At 31.4% G+C, this 15,671-nt stretch overlaps 2 protein-coding genes across 5 annotated transcripts; one reads left to right on the top strand and one right to left on the bottom strand.

Moving 5' to 3' along the window:
• Positions 1-3,485: 3,485 nt before the first annotated feature.
• Positions 3,486-5,457, bottom strand: LOC121225036 (uncharacterized). Its single transcript, XM_041108758.1, has 5 exons — positions 5,285-5,457; positions 4,745-4,919; positions 4,292-4,486; positions 4,120-4,167; positions 3,486-4,009 (listed from the first exon to the last, which is right to left on the bottom strand). Exons 1-3 carry the CDS (start codon positions 5,455-5,457, stop codon positions 4,406-4,408), a joined length of 429 nt encoding a protein of 142 aa, XP_040964692.1. The 3' UTR covers positions 3,486-4,009; positions 4,120-4,167; positions 4,292-4,405.
• A 419-nt stretch (positions 5,458-5,876) lies between these two features.
• On the top strand, positions 5,877-9,610 carry LOC107920298 (HVA22-like protein c). Of its 4 annotated transcripts, none has more exons than XM_016849933.2 (7): positions 5,877-6,002; positions 6,329-6,371; positions 6,477-8,236; positions 8,337-8,363; positions 8,474-8,596; positions 8,686-8,932; positions 9,444-9,610. In XM_016849933.2, exons 3-7 carry the CDS (start codon positions 8,181-8,183, stop codon positions 9,510-9,512), a joined length of 522 nt encoding a protein of 173 aa, XP_016705422.1. In that variant the 5' UTR covers positions 5,877-6,002; positions 6,329-6,371; positions 6,477-8,180; the 3' UTR covers positions 9,513-9,610. The 4 variants fall into 4 exon arrangements, with proteins under 4 accessions (XP_016705422.1, XP_040964691.1, XP_016705420.1 ...); XM_041108757.1 differs by having other exon boundaries at positions 6,329-6,519; positions 7,259-8,236; XM_016849930.2 differs by lacking the exon at positions 5,877-6,002 and having other exon boundaries at positions 6,216-6,371; positions 6,500-6,519.
• The last annotated feature ends 6,061 nt before the right edge of the window (positions 9,611-15,671 follow it).

The raw sequence follows: 15,671 nt of genomic DNA, 5'->3' as shown, positions 1-15,671 counted from the left end.
ACATAACACGCAATTCTCATAGAACACATTTACTAGTGCAAAATCCATCAAATTTCGCTAACACACATCATATTCATTTAAGTTGTTAGCTCCATTATAGCAGATACAATGTCCCTATCTGCAGCCTTGAGTGCCTCCCAGCCTTTGATCTCGACACTCTTGCTTGTGTCATCACCAACTCAATGTCTTCTGGCTCAACTCCAGTCTCATCCACTTCCTTATCGTCCTGGCCCACAGTTGATGAACATCTTAACAGAAAAAAACCAAGAGAAATTCCCAACCGTCATTCAATGACAATCCTTATCATTCCCTGAATGTGGAATTCTAAATGCAGGATCCATAGGCAAAAATGTATGCTTATAATAAAATCATCATCAAAATACTGATCATCAAAATAAGCTGCACTATTATATTAGTAGAACCATGCACCTTAAAATGTATTCTTGATGAATAAAATCATAATCCATTTTTTACTTTAAAAAAGGGAAGAAATGTATGCTTATAATAGCTACCTTGCAACACCCCTTACCCGAGACCGTTTCCGGATTTGAGCATGAGACGTTACTTGACTTAACTTAAAAGTTCGGGGCATAAAAATTTACTTTAAAAATTAATTTCACCATTCACAATAAAGCTATCCACCTGCGCAGCAGTCACTAAAATAATTATAATTCAAGCTACGAAACTCAAAATTTAGATCCATAAATTTTTCTTGAAACTAGACTCATATATCTATTCACCATAAATTTTTAAGAATTTTTTATTTATCCAATTAGTACATTTTATTAGTTTAAGTATCCCCTGTTTCACTAATTGACTATCCTGACCTCTTGTCACTAAAATTCAATTATCTCATTTTAAAGACTTCATATGGTGCTTCCACTTATTTATACTTAAAATAGACTCATTAAGGAATTTAAACATATAAATTATAACTCAATTCCTTTTGTACAATTTTTAATGAATTTCTAAAGTCAGAACAAGGGACTTCAAAATCATTCTGACCCTGTCTCACTAAATTTAAAATATCTAAAAATATATAACTTTTTTGATTACTCTATTGCTTTCATGTGAAAGTGGACTCTTTCATATTTAATTTCATATCTCACTCAAATTCTAATTCTATTTCCATTATTTTTGGTGATTTTTCAAAATTACATCAATGCTGCTGTCCAAAAACTGTTCTATTGGAAATTTAAAAAAAAATTCAATATAACCCCTTTATAATTACCTAACCTTCCCTGCAAATTTCAAATCACAACCAACTTCAGTATTTCAACTACTTCACTTGAATACTAATGAAGTTCAACCAATCAACCATTTCAAACTAAAAACATGTATTTTTTCAATGTCTAACACAACCATCACATTCAATTTTACTTTGCATACTTAGTCATTCATTCTATTACTTTTTACTTCAATTCTCTATACATGTCATATAAATCCAAAATGTTATTTAACAAAATCTATCAGAGTATATCTGGATAGTGTGATTCTCGATGTAGATCCGATCCTCCGAATGTATAAATACGTTAATCTACAAAAACAATAAACACACACATGTAAGCTTATAGAAAAGCTTAGTAAGTTCATAGGCATAAAACATAAATCTTACCAAACATTTGTACACTTATACAATATACATCATTACTAAGTTTACCTCTCAACCACAATCTTTGGTGAGTTCCTTGGTATAAACTCACTACTACTTATTCTTTTACCATAATTCCTTTGGGCCCATTTGTCACTTACCATCCTTGATCAAAATTAAGGAACGGTTACGGAAAATTGAGTACTTCACTTTCACTTTGCCATAGTATAACTATGGTCTTACGTATGATCACTTATCATTTGTCCCTGGTCAGATAAGTGTAGCTAAGCTGCCACTTATCACTTTGTCACTTGATCAAATAAGTATAGCACTTATCACTTTTTCACTTGATCAGATAAGTATAGCACTTATCACTTTTTCACTTGATCAGATAAGTGTAGCTAAAGCTACCACTTATCACTTTGTCTCTTGATCAGATAAGTGTAGCTAAAGCTACCACTTATCACTTTATCTCTTGATCAGAAGTACTCAAATTCGGCGTTCCGCTTAATTTGATCATTTATTCAATTTTCGCATTTTTATTTTACTCTCATTTCAACACTAAATACATTTCATCATACATTATATAATTCATGAAATTAACATTTAATCATTAAATTTCAGCCATATGAACTTACCTGGGTCGATTTGCAGAATTTGTAAAAGTTCAGGGACTAATCAACTACTTTTTCTTTTCCTCGGCTTGCTTCGGGTTCTCGATCTAAAATACAAATTTATTCATTCATCAGCATATAATTCTATTCTAATTCATTTCACAATTTATGCCCTTAAATTTTCGAAATTACACTTTTACCCCAAACTTTATAGTTTTTACAATTTGATCCCTACTCAATTAACCCCTCAATTGATCTAATTTTTCTCAATTAACACCTTATCCAACTATTTAGACTACTACATAGCCTTTCATATTCAAAACCGCAACACCAAACCCTAATTCCCAACTTTTTCACAATTAGGTCCCTAAAATCAATTTCTATCAAAATTACTTAATAAAATCATCATATAACAAAATTAAAGCTTTAATTCCATGTTTATTCATCACAAAAATCCAACACTCATCAATGGTAACTCTCAAAATCAGCCATGAAATCAAAACTAATGAAATAATTAGTTGGACCTAATTGTAAAAGTATCAAAACCACAAAAATTAGAAGAAATAATCAAGAATTAAACTTACATGATTCAAATATATGAAAAAACCAGCTTGGAGGGACTCTTCAATGGCATTTTTTGGCTGATAATTATGAAGAATTACCTAGAAACTCTTTTAATTGAGATTTTTTTTATTTGTTAACTTTTACAAAATTTCCAATTTTACCCTTATTACATCACTTTTCCACATTTTTCTTGCCCAACTGTCCAGCCCATATAATTTGGGCCTAATTTCCTTTTAAATCCCTCATTTTTAATCACTTAAGCTATTTAATCACAATTTAACAAATTTTACACTATTTTCAATTTAGTCCTTTTTAGTTAATTAACTACCCGAACGTTAAAATTTTCTAACGAAACTTTAATACCAACTCAATGACACTCTAAAAATATTTCTAAAAATACTTATGGCTCGGTTTAAAATCTTCTAGGTCTCGATACCTCATTTTTTATTTTAATTATTTTAATATTTATTCCTAGTACACTATTCACTATTTCAAAAAATTTCCTAACTTCACATTTACTTATTCTTACTAAATTAATAATATTTTCTACTCATTTGTCAGATTTAGTGATCTCGAATCACCATTCCGACACCACTGAAAATTTAGGCCATTACATACCTAATGACTGTCTCTTTATTTTTCAAATTTGCATTGTAAAAGCTGTAAAAAAGTTTGAACAAGAATATAGCATGGAGGTAATTTCACCTTGTTTAATGCTACTGCAACAAAGACGATTAGTATCTATATAAATTGCCTAGACACCTATCATCCAAGATCCTACTGATATATCATCATGAGCATAAGTCTTCAAAGATGCACTGCATGTAATATAAATTAGAAGAAGTGAAACTCAATTTCATTAGGAATTTTAAGCAACATAAGAAGGTATAGTTTGCAACACAACTTTTCAAATGAATGTTTGACTATATTCAACTTTGCATGCAAAGCAAAATGATTGGTAATTGACATACAAAATAGATATACATTTAGCTTAACTGTCATTCAGTTTATAACACATAAATACCTGCAGGTGGACTAATCTTATAGCACCCAAAATGTATTAATTACTAATGTCAAGAAACCTTGGTTTCTTTTCAGTTTGAAAATCTCAAAGTAGAATGTCTATCTCATTCTTTCAAGATTATAGCAACGACAAATAAAAACTAACCTGTTTGTGTTGATATATTGAGCAAGATTTTTGGAGAGTATAAGAAGTGAACCAGATGCATGTCGGAAATACCTGAAGGGAAGAACATAATAGTATGAAAACAAAAAATAGAAAAAAATATGGTAGTGCAAACATCAAGCTAGACAACTTACGATTTCTCATCCCTAAATTTTATAACATACCTCCTTATTTACAAGACCAAGGAACTCTTCTCGCTCTCTGCTCACAGGCTGCATATTAGGAACAAAATGAAGTCAAATCCACATTGCAAGTGGCAGTGATAGGAAGATAACAATAGAAGAACAGAATCAAAAGATAACAATCACAGAAAAAATCTTCAAATAGAGTCCTTACAGATGCTGAAGCTAAAACAGCCAATGCACAACTTATTTCATACAGCTGATCTCTTTTTTCTAACGCTCTTGCTATAGCCTGTTCTTGTGCTTCTTTAGCCGTTGGGATAGTCATCTATTTCAATGCCACATCCTCTTTTCTAGCCTTAGATTCCTTCATCCTTGCCAGCTCTTCTTCTTCTTTCTCTTCCTCCTCCTACAAAGGTACCAATTAAAAACAACCAATAAAATTCAAAGAACTACATAAGACCAGGAATATTGCTTTTGGGCTTTTTGTTTAAGCTAAGCAGAAAACTTCAAGATTAAATGCCTTTATTTAAAGCTAAGATTATATTAAACTCCTTCACAGCAAGCAGGGTCAACTGAGCCCCATAGGAGGCAAAAAAAATAAACAACTTACAATAGAGGAGACTATTCATATGAAAAATAATATAAAACATATTCCTTTTTCAACCTTGATCAGTTCTTCTTGCATCTCAAGGTACTCCAACTTCCTTCTCCTTTCCGAAACAGAATCTTCAGATAGTAGAGCTGTAACACCAACGGTATCCACAACTTCATCAGGTAGAGAAGAAAGCGTAGCCTGAACAGCATCTTCTGGCTTCAGCTTTCCTGATACAGTGAATGCCCTACAGGGGAAATCAGAAAAAATATAGATTAAGATTAAATTAGGAAAAAAAAGAAGAAATGAATATCAACTGTTAAACTTCAGTGCCAGCAAAACATTGCAGAAAGACCACATAAAACACAACTCCTGTGATGCCTATGATTCCACCTAAAGAGGAAAAATTCTTCCACGGGAATTCAGAATCAAAACTGAAATTCGAAAGATCAGAAGGTATTTCTCTAAATCTAATGAAAAAGAACAATCCAAAATCAACATTGAGAAACCAGAAAGAAAATAGAGGAGGAAAAGTAATGGGAAATTGGAACGATTAGAAAGAGGTACCCTTAGACATTCTTGAGTTAGACATTCTTGAGGGTTTGATTAAACCTGGAATCAAGGCTTTCTTTGTTACGTTGATCTTCTTGCCATGACTGCTGTTGTTGTTCTTTCAAACCCCTCTTCTTGCTTACTCCAAACGTTCTACACAGGTATATTGGGAGAATGGTGAGGGTAAAGAGAAAGTAAGAAGAGAAAGTTTCAATAAAACAGAAAAATTTCATACTTACACGATAATCTTTGAGATTTATTGGAAAAATCTCATATTGGGAGTTGGGAGTTTCAAGAGGATGTAAAATGGGTAGAAAAGGAAAAAAATTGTATATTACTGGAAGCATTGAATAGCTATTCATTAGTGAATGGAGGGAATGCCTATTCAACATTTTCCCGTAATAGAGCTGGAATGGATTCAGGCTGTAATATCATTACAGCCAACCAAACTAAAATTTGGTGATGGGCCCCGAATTGGGAGAATGCATTCCTATTCCCCAACCAAACATGCTATTAGATCCTATTATAAATACTAATACCATGTTTGGTTTGGGGAATAGGAATGCATTTCCCCAATTCGGTGAGCCCACCACCAAACGTGTGTTTGGTTGGTTGTAATAGCATTACAGCCATTCAGGCCCTATTACACCTATTGGCTGTAATAGCCATTCCTTCCCTTAAGCACTGAATAGGGATTCCATCTGTCGTTTCTTTCCTATTTTCCATTTTCTGCCCTCAGCATCTTATCCTACGTTTCCTTCTTTTCCAAATTGCAGAGGTAATTTTTTTCCTTCCATTCAACTTTTTTCTTCTTATGTTTGGGTAGTTAGAAACTTTTCTGCCTTTAGCTTCCTTCTCCTACATTTCTTTTCTTCATTTTATCAGGAACGAAAAAATGTTTTTTCACTCTTTGCTTAAAATCCATTTCTTGGGTTAGGGTCGGGAAGATTATTTTTTCTTTTCTTTCTACTCTTTATGATTCATGCGATACATGCATGCCATCCCTGAAATAAAAGAAATAGAATTTCTAAATGGCGGATTAAATCGCATTGCTATTGTTGAATTAATCTTTACGGTGAGTCATGTCTGGTTTGTTTCTTTCAGTCTTTCTTCCTCTCTCTCTCTACCGCTCTTTGTCTTCTACAAGGTAAGATTTTCGTCAACGGCCTTGCATCATCGGCGTTCATTTTACTCTACCTTATTATCATTATTATTCTCTTATCCTTAAAAAAACCCCTAATTTGTTTATAAGTTTGCCGGTGCGGTTTGATTTAGGGCTTAAGCGAAGACTTCAGGTATACAATCTTCTCTTCCCTTTCGAGCTACTGTCAAAAAGTTCAAAACTAGCAAGTTAGCAGTAAAATGTTTGGTTTTTTCTTTCTTTATATTATGTTGAAAATTACTCTCTCTGGTTCACTTAGGCATGAGTATCAGTTTTGATTTCTTTTATTAGTTTGAGTTATTATTAGGTTCTATGAGATAAAACTTTAATCAGTGGCGAAGATTGATAAAATTTGATTAATTTTTAGTTGTTCTGCTCACTGTTTGTTGATTTTGATTGTTTATCTTGTCTTCTTAACTGCATTGATTTTATTGTTCCTATGAAAACAAGAATGAAGGAAAGGGTCAAAACTAGGCGCTTTAGGCTAGCCCCGATAGAAGGACGAATATGGTTATTCACTTGTCTAATTAGAGAAGTTGTGCATGGGAAATTAGTGCTTTTAGGAATAAATAACGAGGATAGTGTGGATGTGGTGAACAATGGTTACTATAACTAAAATCTATCACAACAACTCAAGATTGATGATAGAAGTACGATCTTCTCTTTCCTTTCGAGCTACCGTCAAAAAGTTCAAAACTGACAAGTTAGCGGTAAAATGTTTGGTTTTTTTCTTTCTTTGTATTTTGCTGAAAATTACTCTCTCTGGTTTTTTCTTTTCTTTTTACTGTTAACTCTTGCTGGAGCTTTCAAATGAGTTCTGGGTTAAACTCTTGCTGAAAATTACTTCTCTGGTTTTTTTTGTTTGATTCAAGGTGGTAAGGGTTAAACTCTTGCTGGAGCTTTCAAATGAGTTCTGGGATTTTGGTTCAAGCTAAGGAAGAGTTAACGGTGATTTGACTTTCAATTTAGAAAACCGGTTTTTATTTTTCTACATTTCTAGGACTCTTTAGTTACTTTGGTTCTTTTATGACTTTGGATGGGAAAGAAAAAAGACAGTTTTTAGTAATTTAATGGTGGAAAAGAATGGAGGTTGGTTGATTTGATGAGTCAACTTGGCTGTGAAATTTGATTTTTTTTCTTGATGAACATTGCAAATTTGGGGTAATATGATTTTGTTATGATTTTGATACCTCAACTGTTCCTTCTTTCTGTGTTCCCCTCAAATTCGATAGCCATTTTTCATTATATAATTGCTTTTTGATTTGTTGTCTTGTATGAAGTGATCTACTACACCTTCAATGGAGAGACTATTTGCTTAAAGTATAGGACACAAATGATTAAATTGTATTGTTTAAGATTCGAGAATCAAGAGGTCTTAGTCTCCCAATTGACTTCCTTGAGTTAGTTTGATAAGCATGCGATTCTCGAGGTCAATTATAACTCCATTCCATTACAGTGATTCAATTATAACTCCATTTCATTACAGCAAACCAAACCTAACCTAAAAGTAAGGTCTGAGACCACTAAAAAGAAGGAATTCGGTGCCTCTTTTCTCGTGCAGCATAAGATTCTCGAGGGAAAAATCTGTTATATTTCTTTCAAAATCAGAGGGGAAAAAAGGGGCCCCTTTACCCCACGGTTCCACTGTTAATCTTTCTTCACTTTCAAACCTTTCACATTATCCCCTCCAAAACGCTTTTTACAAAGGAAACCCCAAAAATATACCTATCACCAAAAAGTGAAATCCAATTCTCCTCCAAAGCAAAGCAAAAACAGGGACTTAGTGAGTGAGTGATGGGTTCCCAGAACTTTCTTCAAGTTGTTGCCAAGAACTTTGATGTTCTTGCTCTGTATGTCTCTCTTTTTAACAAAGATTCTTTCATTTGTGCTACTTTGGGTGTTCTTTTTTCTTCTTAACTGAGCTTTGCTTTTTTTGTTCTGGTTTTACAGGCCTTTAGTCACTCTTGTTTACCCTCTGTAAGTAGGGTTTTTTCCCCCTTTCTTTTGAACCACCTTAAAACCATTGATTATGGTTTACATGTTCTAAACGCTTCCAAGGTTTGTCGTGTTTTTTTCGTTTTTGGCAGATACGCTTCAATCAAGGCTATAGAAACGAGGTCTAACAACGATGATCAACAATGGCTGACGTATTGGGTCCTTTACTCTTTGATTACACTTTTCGAACTTACTTTTGCCAAAGTCCTCGAATGGTAACCTCACCTGCTACTACTGTTTTTCTTTTCTTTCTTTTAAAAAAAAAATTCAATGGGGTGTGTTAATGTTTTGAAACCCTGTGCAGGTTCCCGATTTGGCCATATGCAAAGCTGATATTTACATGCTGGTTGGTGCTTCCTCAGTTCAATGGGGCAAAATACGTATATCGTCACTTCATAAGACCATTTTACATGAACCCGCAACGTGCCACCACCATCTGGTATGTCCCCCGCAAGAAGAGTATTTTCAGCCAGCAAGATGACATTCTAACTGCTGCCGAGAACTACATTGAAGAGCATGGCACTCACGAATTTGAAAGGCTTATAACCAAGGTACATACATTTTCTATTTTTTAATTTCAGATCTAACCTTTTTACTTATTTTTATAATTTTATTATTGGGTCCAAATTGTTTTTCAAATTGATTTAAGCATTCAACTGATGTCTAAAGGTATTATTGGCCCAACATTGTTGCTTGACTCTATTTTCATGTCTCTAACCTTGGGAGGGTAAAACTAGAAAATTGCTTTAAGAAGGGGTTGAAATTAGATATAAATTGTGATTTATTATTATTATAATTTCATAAACTTTAGCAACACCAAATGAGAAATTTGCCATTTTAAAAGGGGTCAAGGCCTTGCTCCTTTTGTCTACTCCCTAGTCCCTACTTTATCACCTTAACAACAACAATATGAATTTGGACCTCCAAATAATATTAAAAAATAAATAAATAATGTCAAATTAATGTACACAAATTAAAATCCATGTTCAGCATAACATTAATTAGATTTTTTTTATTATTTGGTTATGAAACAAGGTAGAAATTATAGAAACGTAATTGCAGGCTGAGAAAGAAGAAAGAATCCGACGCAGCAACAACTACATGATCTTTGATGACGATTATATATATTGACTTGTTTTGTAAACTAGCAACTTTCTTTGTTGTAAGAAATGCTATTTAATGATGTATCATCTTGGCTTAATTATCACATTTTCCTTTTTTTGTTCAAACATTTCGGAGCACTATTTAAAGTTAATATTTTATAACAAGAGTATTGTATTAATGCTACTAGTGTAATAACATGAGCAAATAGCTTATTTAGTTCGACATAAAATAAAGATTAATTAGTGTAAATTTAAACATACCATCAAAAAATGAGTAAAAATTGAAGTAAAAGATGAGATCTTTTCAAAATAAGGGGAAAGTTTTCCTTCTTTTTGCTGACTAAAAATTATTAATTGTGATTAGTTTATATCTAACCAATAATTAGAAATACAATATATATTTGATATAAATCATTACAGAAAAGAAATGGATTGAGATAAAATCCTTGATGTAAGGCAAAGCAACTTCAAACCATACACAATTTACTAGATCAATGGCTTTTATTAATTTTAGTGCTAGAAATAATACTATACACTAATAAATTTTAAAGCAATGCCTTAACTAGTTAGCAATTTTTTTATTTGTAATATAAGGCTATTCCTACCCAATGCAACTTCTTTTTTAAGATTATAATTACACAATTTTCATAACTAATCCAAATTACAATGAATATATTCGAGGTAATTCAAATTCAAATATTGAATATTGAATAAAAATCAAATTTTAGAGATGATATTATTGTGAGAGATAATAATATAAATCCTGAAAAAATTTATCTTTATGAATTGTAAAATGAACATAAAAAATACTTTGATCACGCAAAAATATATGATTATATTACGACACATTATTAAAAAATATAAGTGAGTATAGTTTTAATTTTTTTGGTGCTGTCAATAATTGAATTATATGTCTAACCTCAAAAGCTTGTTGAAAATATGATAGAGACTCGGATATATATATATATATATATAATTTAACCCTAAACCCAAATAGTATCTAACCCTAAACCCTAATTTCCACTGGAACTAATTTTCAATTCCGTCTTTCTCATTTGTTGCTGTCACTCAGTTGCTAAGCTTCCTCAAGTCCTCTTAGTATTTTATTTCTTTTTTGCTCATCTGCTATTTGTTGGATTAATCTGCATTCTTTTGAAATCTCGATTTTTATGCATGCACGATACATAAACCATATTAATTGGATTTTTATGCATTGTTCTTTTAACTTGGAATGGCTTGGGCAGTCATGTCAGCCCGGGCCTAGAGAGAAATAGTGTCTAGCCTCACTAATTCACATCAAATGCATTAAATATAAACTCATAAATGTGTCTGATTGATTTCCTTCTATTTCCACTTTATATTAAGATGCTTCACAAATTAATCATGTATATAATTTGATTTCTTTTTTAAATTTTAGAACATATGAATTTATATTAATGTATAATTCTATATACAATTGGTGAGCCAATTAATAATATATCATTAAATATTCATCCAACTTTATTTTATGCACTATCGTACCCAACATATATTATAAGTTTCCAACATTTAGAGGTGATCATGGGTTGGGCTATCTGGCCCCGGCCCGACGGTCCGCCCGAAAAATAGGAGGGTTTAGATAAAAATATAGGCCCGAAATATAAGTTTGGGCAAAAAAAGGAGGCCCGTTAAGAAAACGGGCCGGGCCTCGGGTAAAACTTTTTTGGCCTGGGCTCGGCCCTGCCCCACCCGAATTATATATTAAATATATATTTTTTTATTTTTAATCAAATATATATTTTTTATTTTTAATTAAATATATATATTTAATATGGGCCGGGATGAGCCGAGCTCAGGTTTAGCAATTTTCTTTCGGGTCGGGCTTGGACAAATTTTTAAGCCCATATTTCGGGCCGACCTAGAAATTGGGCTTAAAAATTTGTCTAGACTCAGCCCGAACCTGGCCCGGCCCATTATCACCTCTAATCACATCTAATGATATATATTGGCTTGGCAACAATATTCAACAAAAGCTGCATGAACTAAAAATAAATAAGAAAGCCACATGACGTGCAAGGGGATGTAGCTCAGATGATAGAGCGCTCGCTTAGCATGCGAGAGGTATGGGGATCGATACCCCGCATCTCCATTTTATTAATTTCGTTACATTTTTCACATTAGGGCTTGGGTATTATTACTTTGGGCAAATTTTCTCAATTCCTTGCCCAGTTAAACTGACTTTGGCCCACCAATTTTTAGGAGAATAATTTTTTTAGTATGTTTTTATATATAGAGGTGAAAGTAGAGATTGGTTCAAACTGCAAATTATTCCGCTACTATTAAAATACATAGATTTAATTTTTGTATTAGTAAAATAATTAAGTATGATTAGATTTTAATAGAATTAACATTTACTTTTTAAATGTGAGATGTTTTTTTTTAAATTCAACTCCAAGCAAAAAAGATTTCATTTGTAGAACCATATAAGTTTTAAAGATATTATTTTTCTTTTAAACGGTAAATGGTACTTTTTTGTCCATTAAATGCTAACTTTATTAAAATTTAGTTTTATTCGATTCTTTTAATCGTATAAGAATTAAATTGAACAAATCATTACAACAAAAGGACTTACTATGCCTTTTCACCTTTATATAAATTTGTTGATACTGATGTTCACCAAGGAGGAGATAATAAGGAGACAGTGGTGGTGACTATGAGGTCGGCTCACCTATGACAAATGGAGAGTTGAAGGAGCTAAAAGTGGAGGAGGAGATAGGAGAGGAGAAGGTCAAGTAAAGGCATAAGTGATGAGAGAGAAAAAGATTCTTCATACATCGTGTAGTGGGGTATATACAGGAGAAGTTCCTTTTGTTTGGTAGTGCCATGTCAACGATAATATAGTTGGTAGGCTGTCTGAGTGGTCAGCTAGGTAGGTGGTAGGTCCGTTACATATCAATTGTTGTTAAGCATAGTACTATGTAGTTTTGCTCTAACATTCTCTTTATTGAGATAATACAAGATTATTATGCCTTAGTAGCCCTCCAGTAGTCCTCCTTAGTGGATAAAAACAAGTGGTCACTTCTAAGGGTACAAGAAAGATGATCATTTGTGGGTGCCTTCTATGTCACTTCTCCTGCTGCCACGTGTCTAAGCCGAAGTAGAAGTATAATAAAAATAAATATTTTCTTTAGGGTTATCTAGAGTTAACTCTAGCCCGTCTTTAACCCTTAAAACTTAACCCAGATGTATCTTTTATATAAATTAAATACTTTCTTCAAAACCATCTAGAGATGGAGGGAATCCAAACTCAACTCGAATGCTGTATATAAATAAAAGAAGTCTCTCCAGAGCCTTATTAAATCTAATAGTAAATGGCATCATGTGTTGGATTTATAGCTGAACAAGACTTCTGTTTTTACCTGTAATAGAAAAAGGGGAAAAAAGGTTGTTTAGGGTAGATATTTCTAAAGTGTGTTCTTTTTCTTTATTGAAAAATGAAAAAGTAGAATTATACTGTCTTCTTTTTTGACTTAAAAGTATGGACAAATGGCTACTAATGTCAACTTACTCAAATAAGCTTTTTATTTTTATTAATTTTTTGTTTTGGTTGTTGATTTCAAATGGGTCATCGAAATCCATGGGAGTACATTAAATTTTAACCAGCCTGCAAATTTAATGATTGCTAGTTTTTCTTTGTTTTAGAGTAAATAGTAACCAACTTCTAGTCAAATCAATTAAGGTGATCAAATTTTTTATCGAAATTAAATTATATATTCTAAGATAGTAAAAATGTAATCTCATAATTTTAATAGTCTATATCTTTATAATTTTTATAGAGTTAAATTAATTTTTTATATTTTTTAGAAAAGTCAAAGTACAATTTGTACCATTTTTAATTTAAAATTTTATAAATTATAAAAACCTAAATGAAAAAGTTTCTATTTTAAGAGAGTTGGGCACCTGTCAACCCCTTCGTTCCGCTACTTAAGGTGATTTTGATAGAATGAAAAAATCTATATGTAAATTATGCATTATCTATTAAGCTTATTTTTGGTGAAAATGGTAGAAATCATGATAATAATAATCTTTGTTTTGTTTGTTTATTTTTTTTTAAATTTCACTATGATAAATATAAGGGTAAATTATGACTACGGTCATTAAATTATTAGTAAGTTTATGTTTTGGCCACTCAACTTTAAAAAGTTACAAAAATGATCATTGAATTATTCAAAAGTTTTTATTTAAGTCACTAGATAGTTAAGTTTTATTTTTTAAAGTCTAGCTAGCAAGCTTCAAGCAATAGTATGACGATCAGTATGATGGACCAATACCCATCAACGGGTAGAAGAACATACTTTAGATTCAAGTCGATTTAAGTTGATTTGACGATTAGTGTCGAAGATCAAAGAAAAAAGTTGTTTGGATTTTGGTTCATAAATTCATTACGTTCAAAGTTGTTTCATTAAAAAAATTTCAATTGTAAAAAAGAAATGGAAGAAGAGCTTTTCATCGGTGCAGGTGGTGCAAACAAGGAAAATTATACAACAACGATTTTAATAGCCTAATAACTTAAACGAAAACTTTCAAATAGCTCAATGATCGTTTTATAACTTTTTGAATTATGTGACTAAACATAAACTTACTAATATTTTAATGACCTTGAATATAGTTTATCCTAAATATAATATAAATATATGATCCAACAATTACAACATAATATGCATATTTCCTCAAAAGAAAAAAAAACATAATACGTTAATTTTAATTTATTGTGTAGTGTGATATAAGAGTTGTGATTTTGGTTTAATTATACATATAATTTTTTTATTTTAATTCATTTGTGTACATTTAAAATAATAAATACATCTAATTAATTTTCATATTAGATAAATATAATTGTTTGTAATATATAAACATCAATTGTATTATATTTATAAAAGTGTTAGTTGTATATGAAAATTAAATCAAATCAAATCAAGATTTCATGTATCCAATTATATAAAATCAAGCTTCATGTATAACACCACATGTTAGACAAAAGTTTATGTGTAGTTTTGGAATTTATCTGAATGAAAAAATAAAGATAAAAAAAGAAAGATTAAGGTAAATGGCACCTCACATCCTCAATTTATGGACTAGATTCTAAAATTGGTTCATAAACTTCAAAATATTTCAATTAAGTCTTGAAAGCATCGGTTTTGTATCAATTAGGCCCTTTTATCGTTACACTAACAATTAGTTTAAAGGTTAAATGCCAAATTCAATCTAACGTGGAGTATATTTAACACACGTTAGTCAAATTCTAGCGTGCTCAAAGAAAAGAAAAAAGAACAAACCTTTCTAAATTTTATTGACATTGTATGTCTATTAAAATGTTAGATTCACTACACACAAAAAAAAAAATGTTACGTGTTTAAAATATGTTCCATGTCAGATTCAAATTAGCATTTAATGCTGAAATTGATGGCTAGACCAATGAAAAGACCTCATTAATATAGTATTAATACTATAATAACTCAATTATATAATGTTTGAAGTTTAAAGCCAAATTTAGGAAAGAAAATATTTTTATTCGCATTAACACAAAGTCTGCAACTTTTAATCATGATGGGGTTTCTTATTGATGCCACCAAATCAAATTCCAAGTAAAAAGGTAGCGCATAGTGCTGCTCGGTCGAATGGGGTTAGATAGATTTAGGTTTTGTGTAGAAAAACATTAGGTTTAAATTCGAGTTTATTTGAACTCATTTTATTATTAAAAATAATTTTATTTAAATTTAATTATAAAATGAGTGGTGCAGGTTTTACTCATGATACATGATATTATAAGGTTAATTGCACTAGATGTTTCATCTTTAAACTTTAAAATATTTGGATTAAATTCTCAAGTGTTACCCATCAATGGTAGTTGATTGGATGTGGAGAATATATAAAACATGAGTGTTGGATACAGTTTCATTAAAATTTATTTTTAAAATCTTTTTCCAACACATTAGATCCAAAATGCATCTAAATTTTGATTAAAACTGTTTTAATATGCTTTGAGTTAGGTTTGGACTAATTTAGAAGAAGTGCTATGGTTTGGGTATGTTTGGTGGAATTAAGCCACTATAACATAACGAACCAAGTTGCGGGAACTGAAAAAGAAAAGAAAAAACCAAAAAACGGATTAAACAAACAATCGCTATCACGTATAGATTTTTCAGTT

This window comes from Gossypium hirsutum, chromosome D13 (assembly GCF_007990345.1).
Source record: "Gossypium hirsutum isolate 1008001.06 chromosome D13, Gossypium_hirsutum_v2.1, whole genome shotgun sequence".
In the NCBI taxonomy this organism is placed as follows: domain Eukaryota; kingdom Viridiplantae; phylum Streptophyta; class Magnoliopsida; order Malvales; family Malvaceae; genus Gossypium; species Gossypium hirsutum.
This window is presented reverse-complemented; position numbering and strand designations above follow the sequence as displayed.

Coding starts and splice junctions, on each gene's coding strand:
- LOC121225036 (XM_041108758.1), bottom strand. CDS start 5,457: ATGAAATTTTTCTGTTTTATTGAAACTTTCTCTTCTTACTTTCTCTTT. Junction 4,920..5,284: donor AAAGAAAGCCTTGATTCCAG/GTTTAATCAAAC, acceptor TTTCCCCTGTAG/GGCATTCACTGTATCAGGAA. Junction 4,487..4,744: donor TGCAAGAAGAACTGATCAAG/GTTGAAAAAGGA, acceptor GTACCTTTGTAG/GAGGAGGAAGAGAAAGAAGA.
- LOC107920298 (XM_016849930.2), top strand. CDS start 6,216: ATGCATGCCATCCCTGAAATAAAAGAAATAGAATTTCTAAATGGCGGA. Junction 6,520..8,336: donor GGCTTAAGCGAAGACTTCAG/GTATACAATCTT, acceptor CTGGTTTTACAG/GCCTTTAGTCACTCTTGTTT. Junction 8,597..8,685: donor TTTGCCAAAGTCCTCGAATG/GTAACCTCACCT, acceptor AACCCTGTGCAG/GTTCCCGATTTGGCCATATG.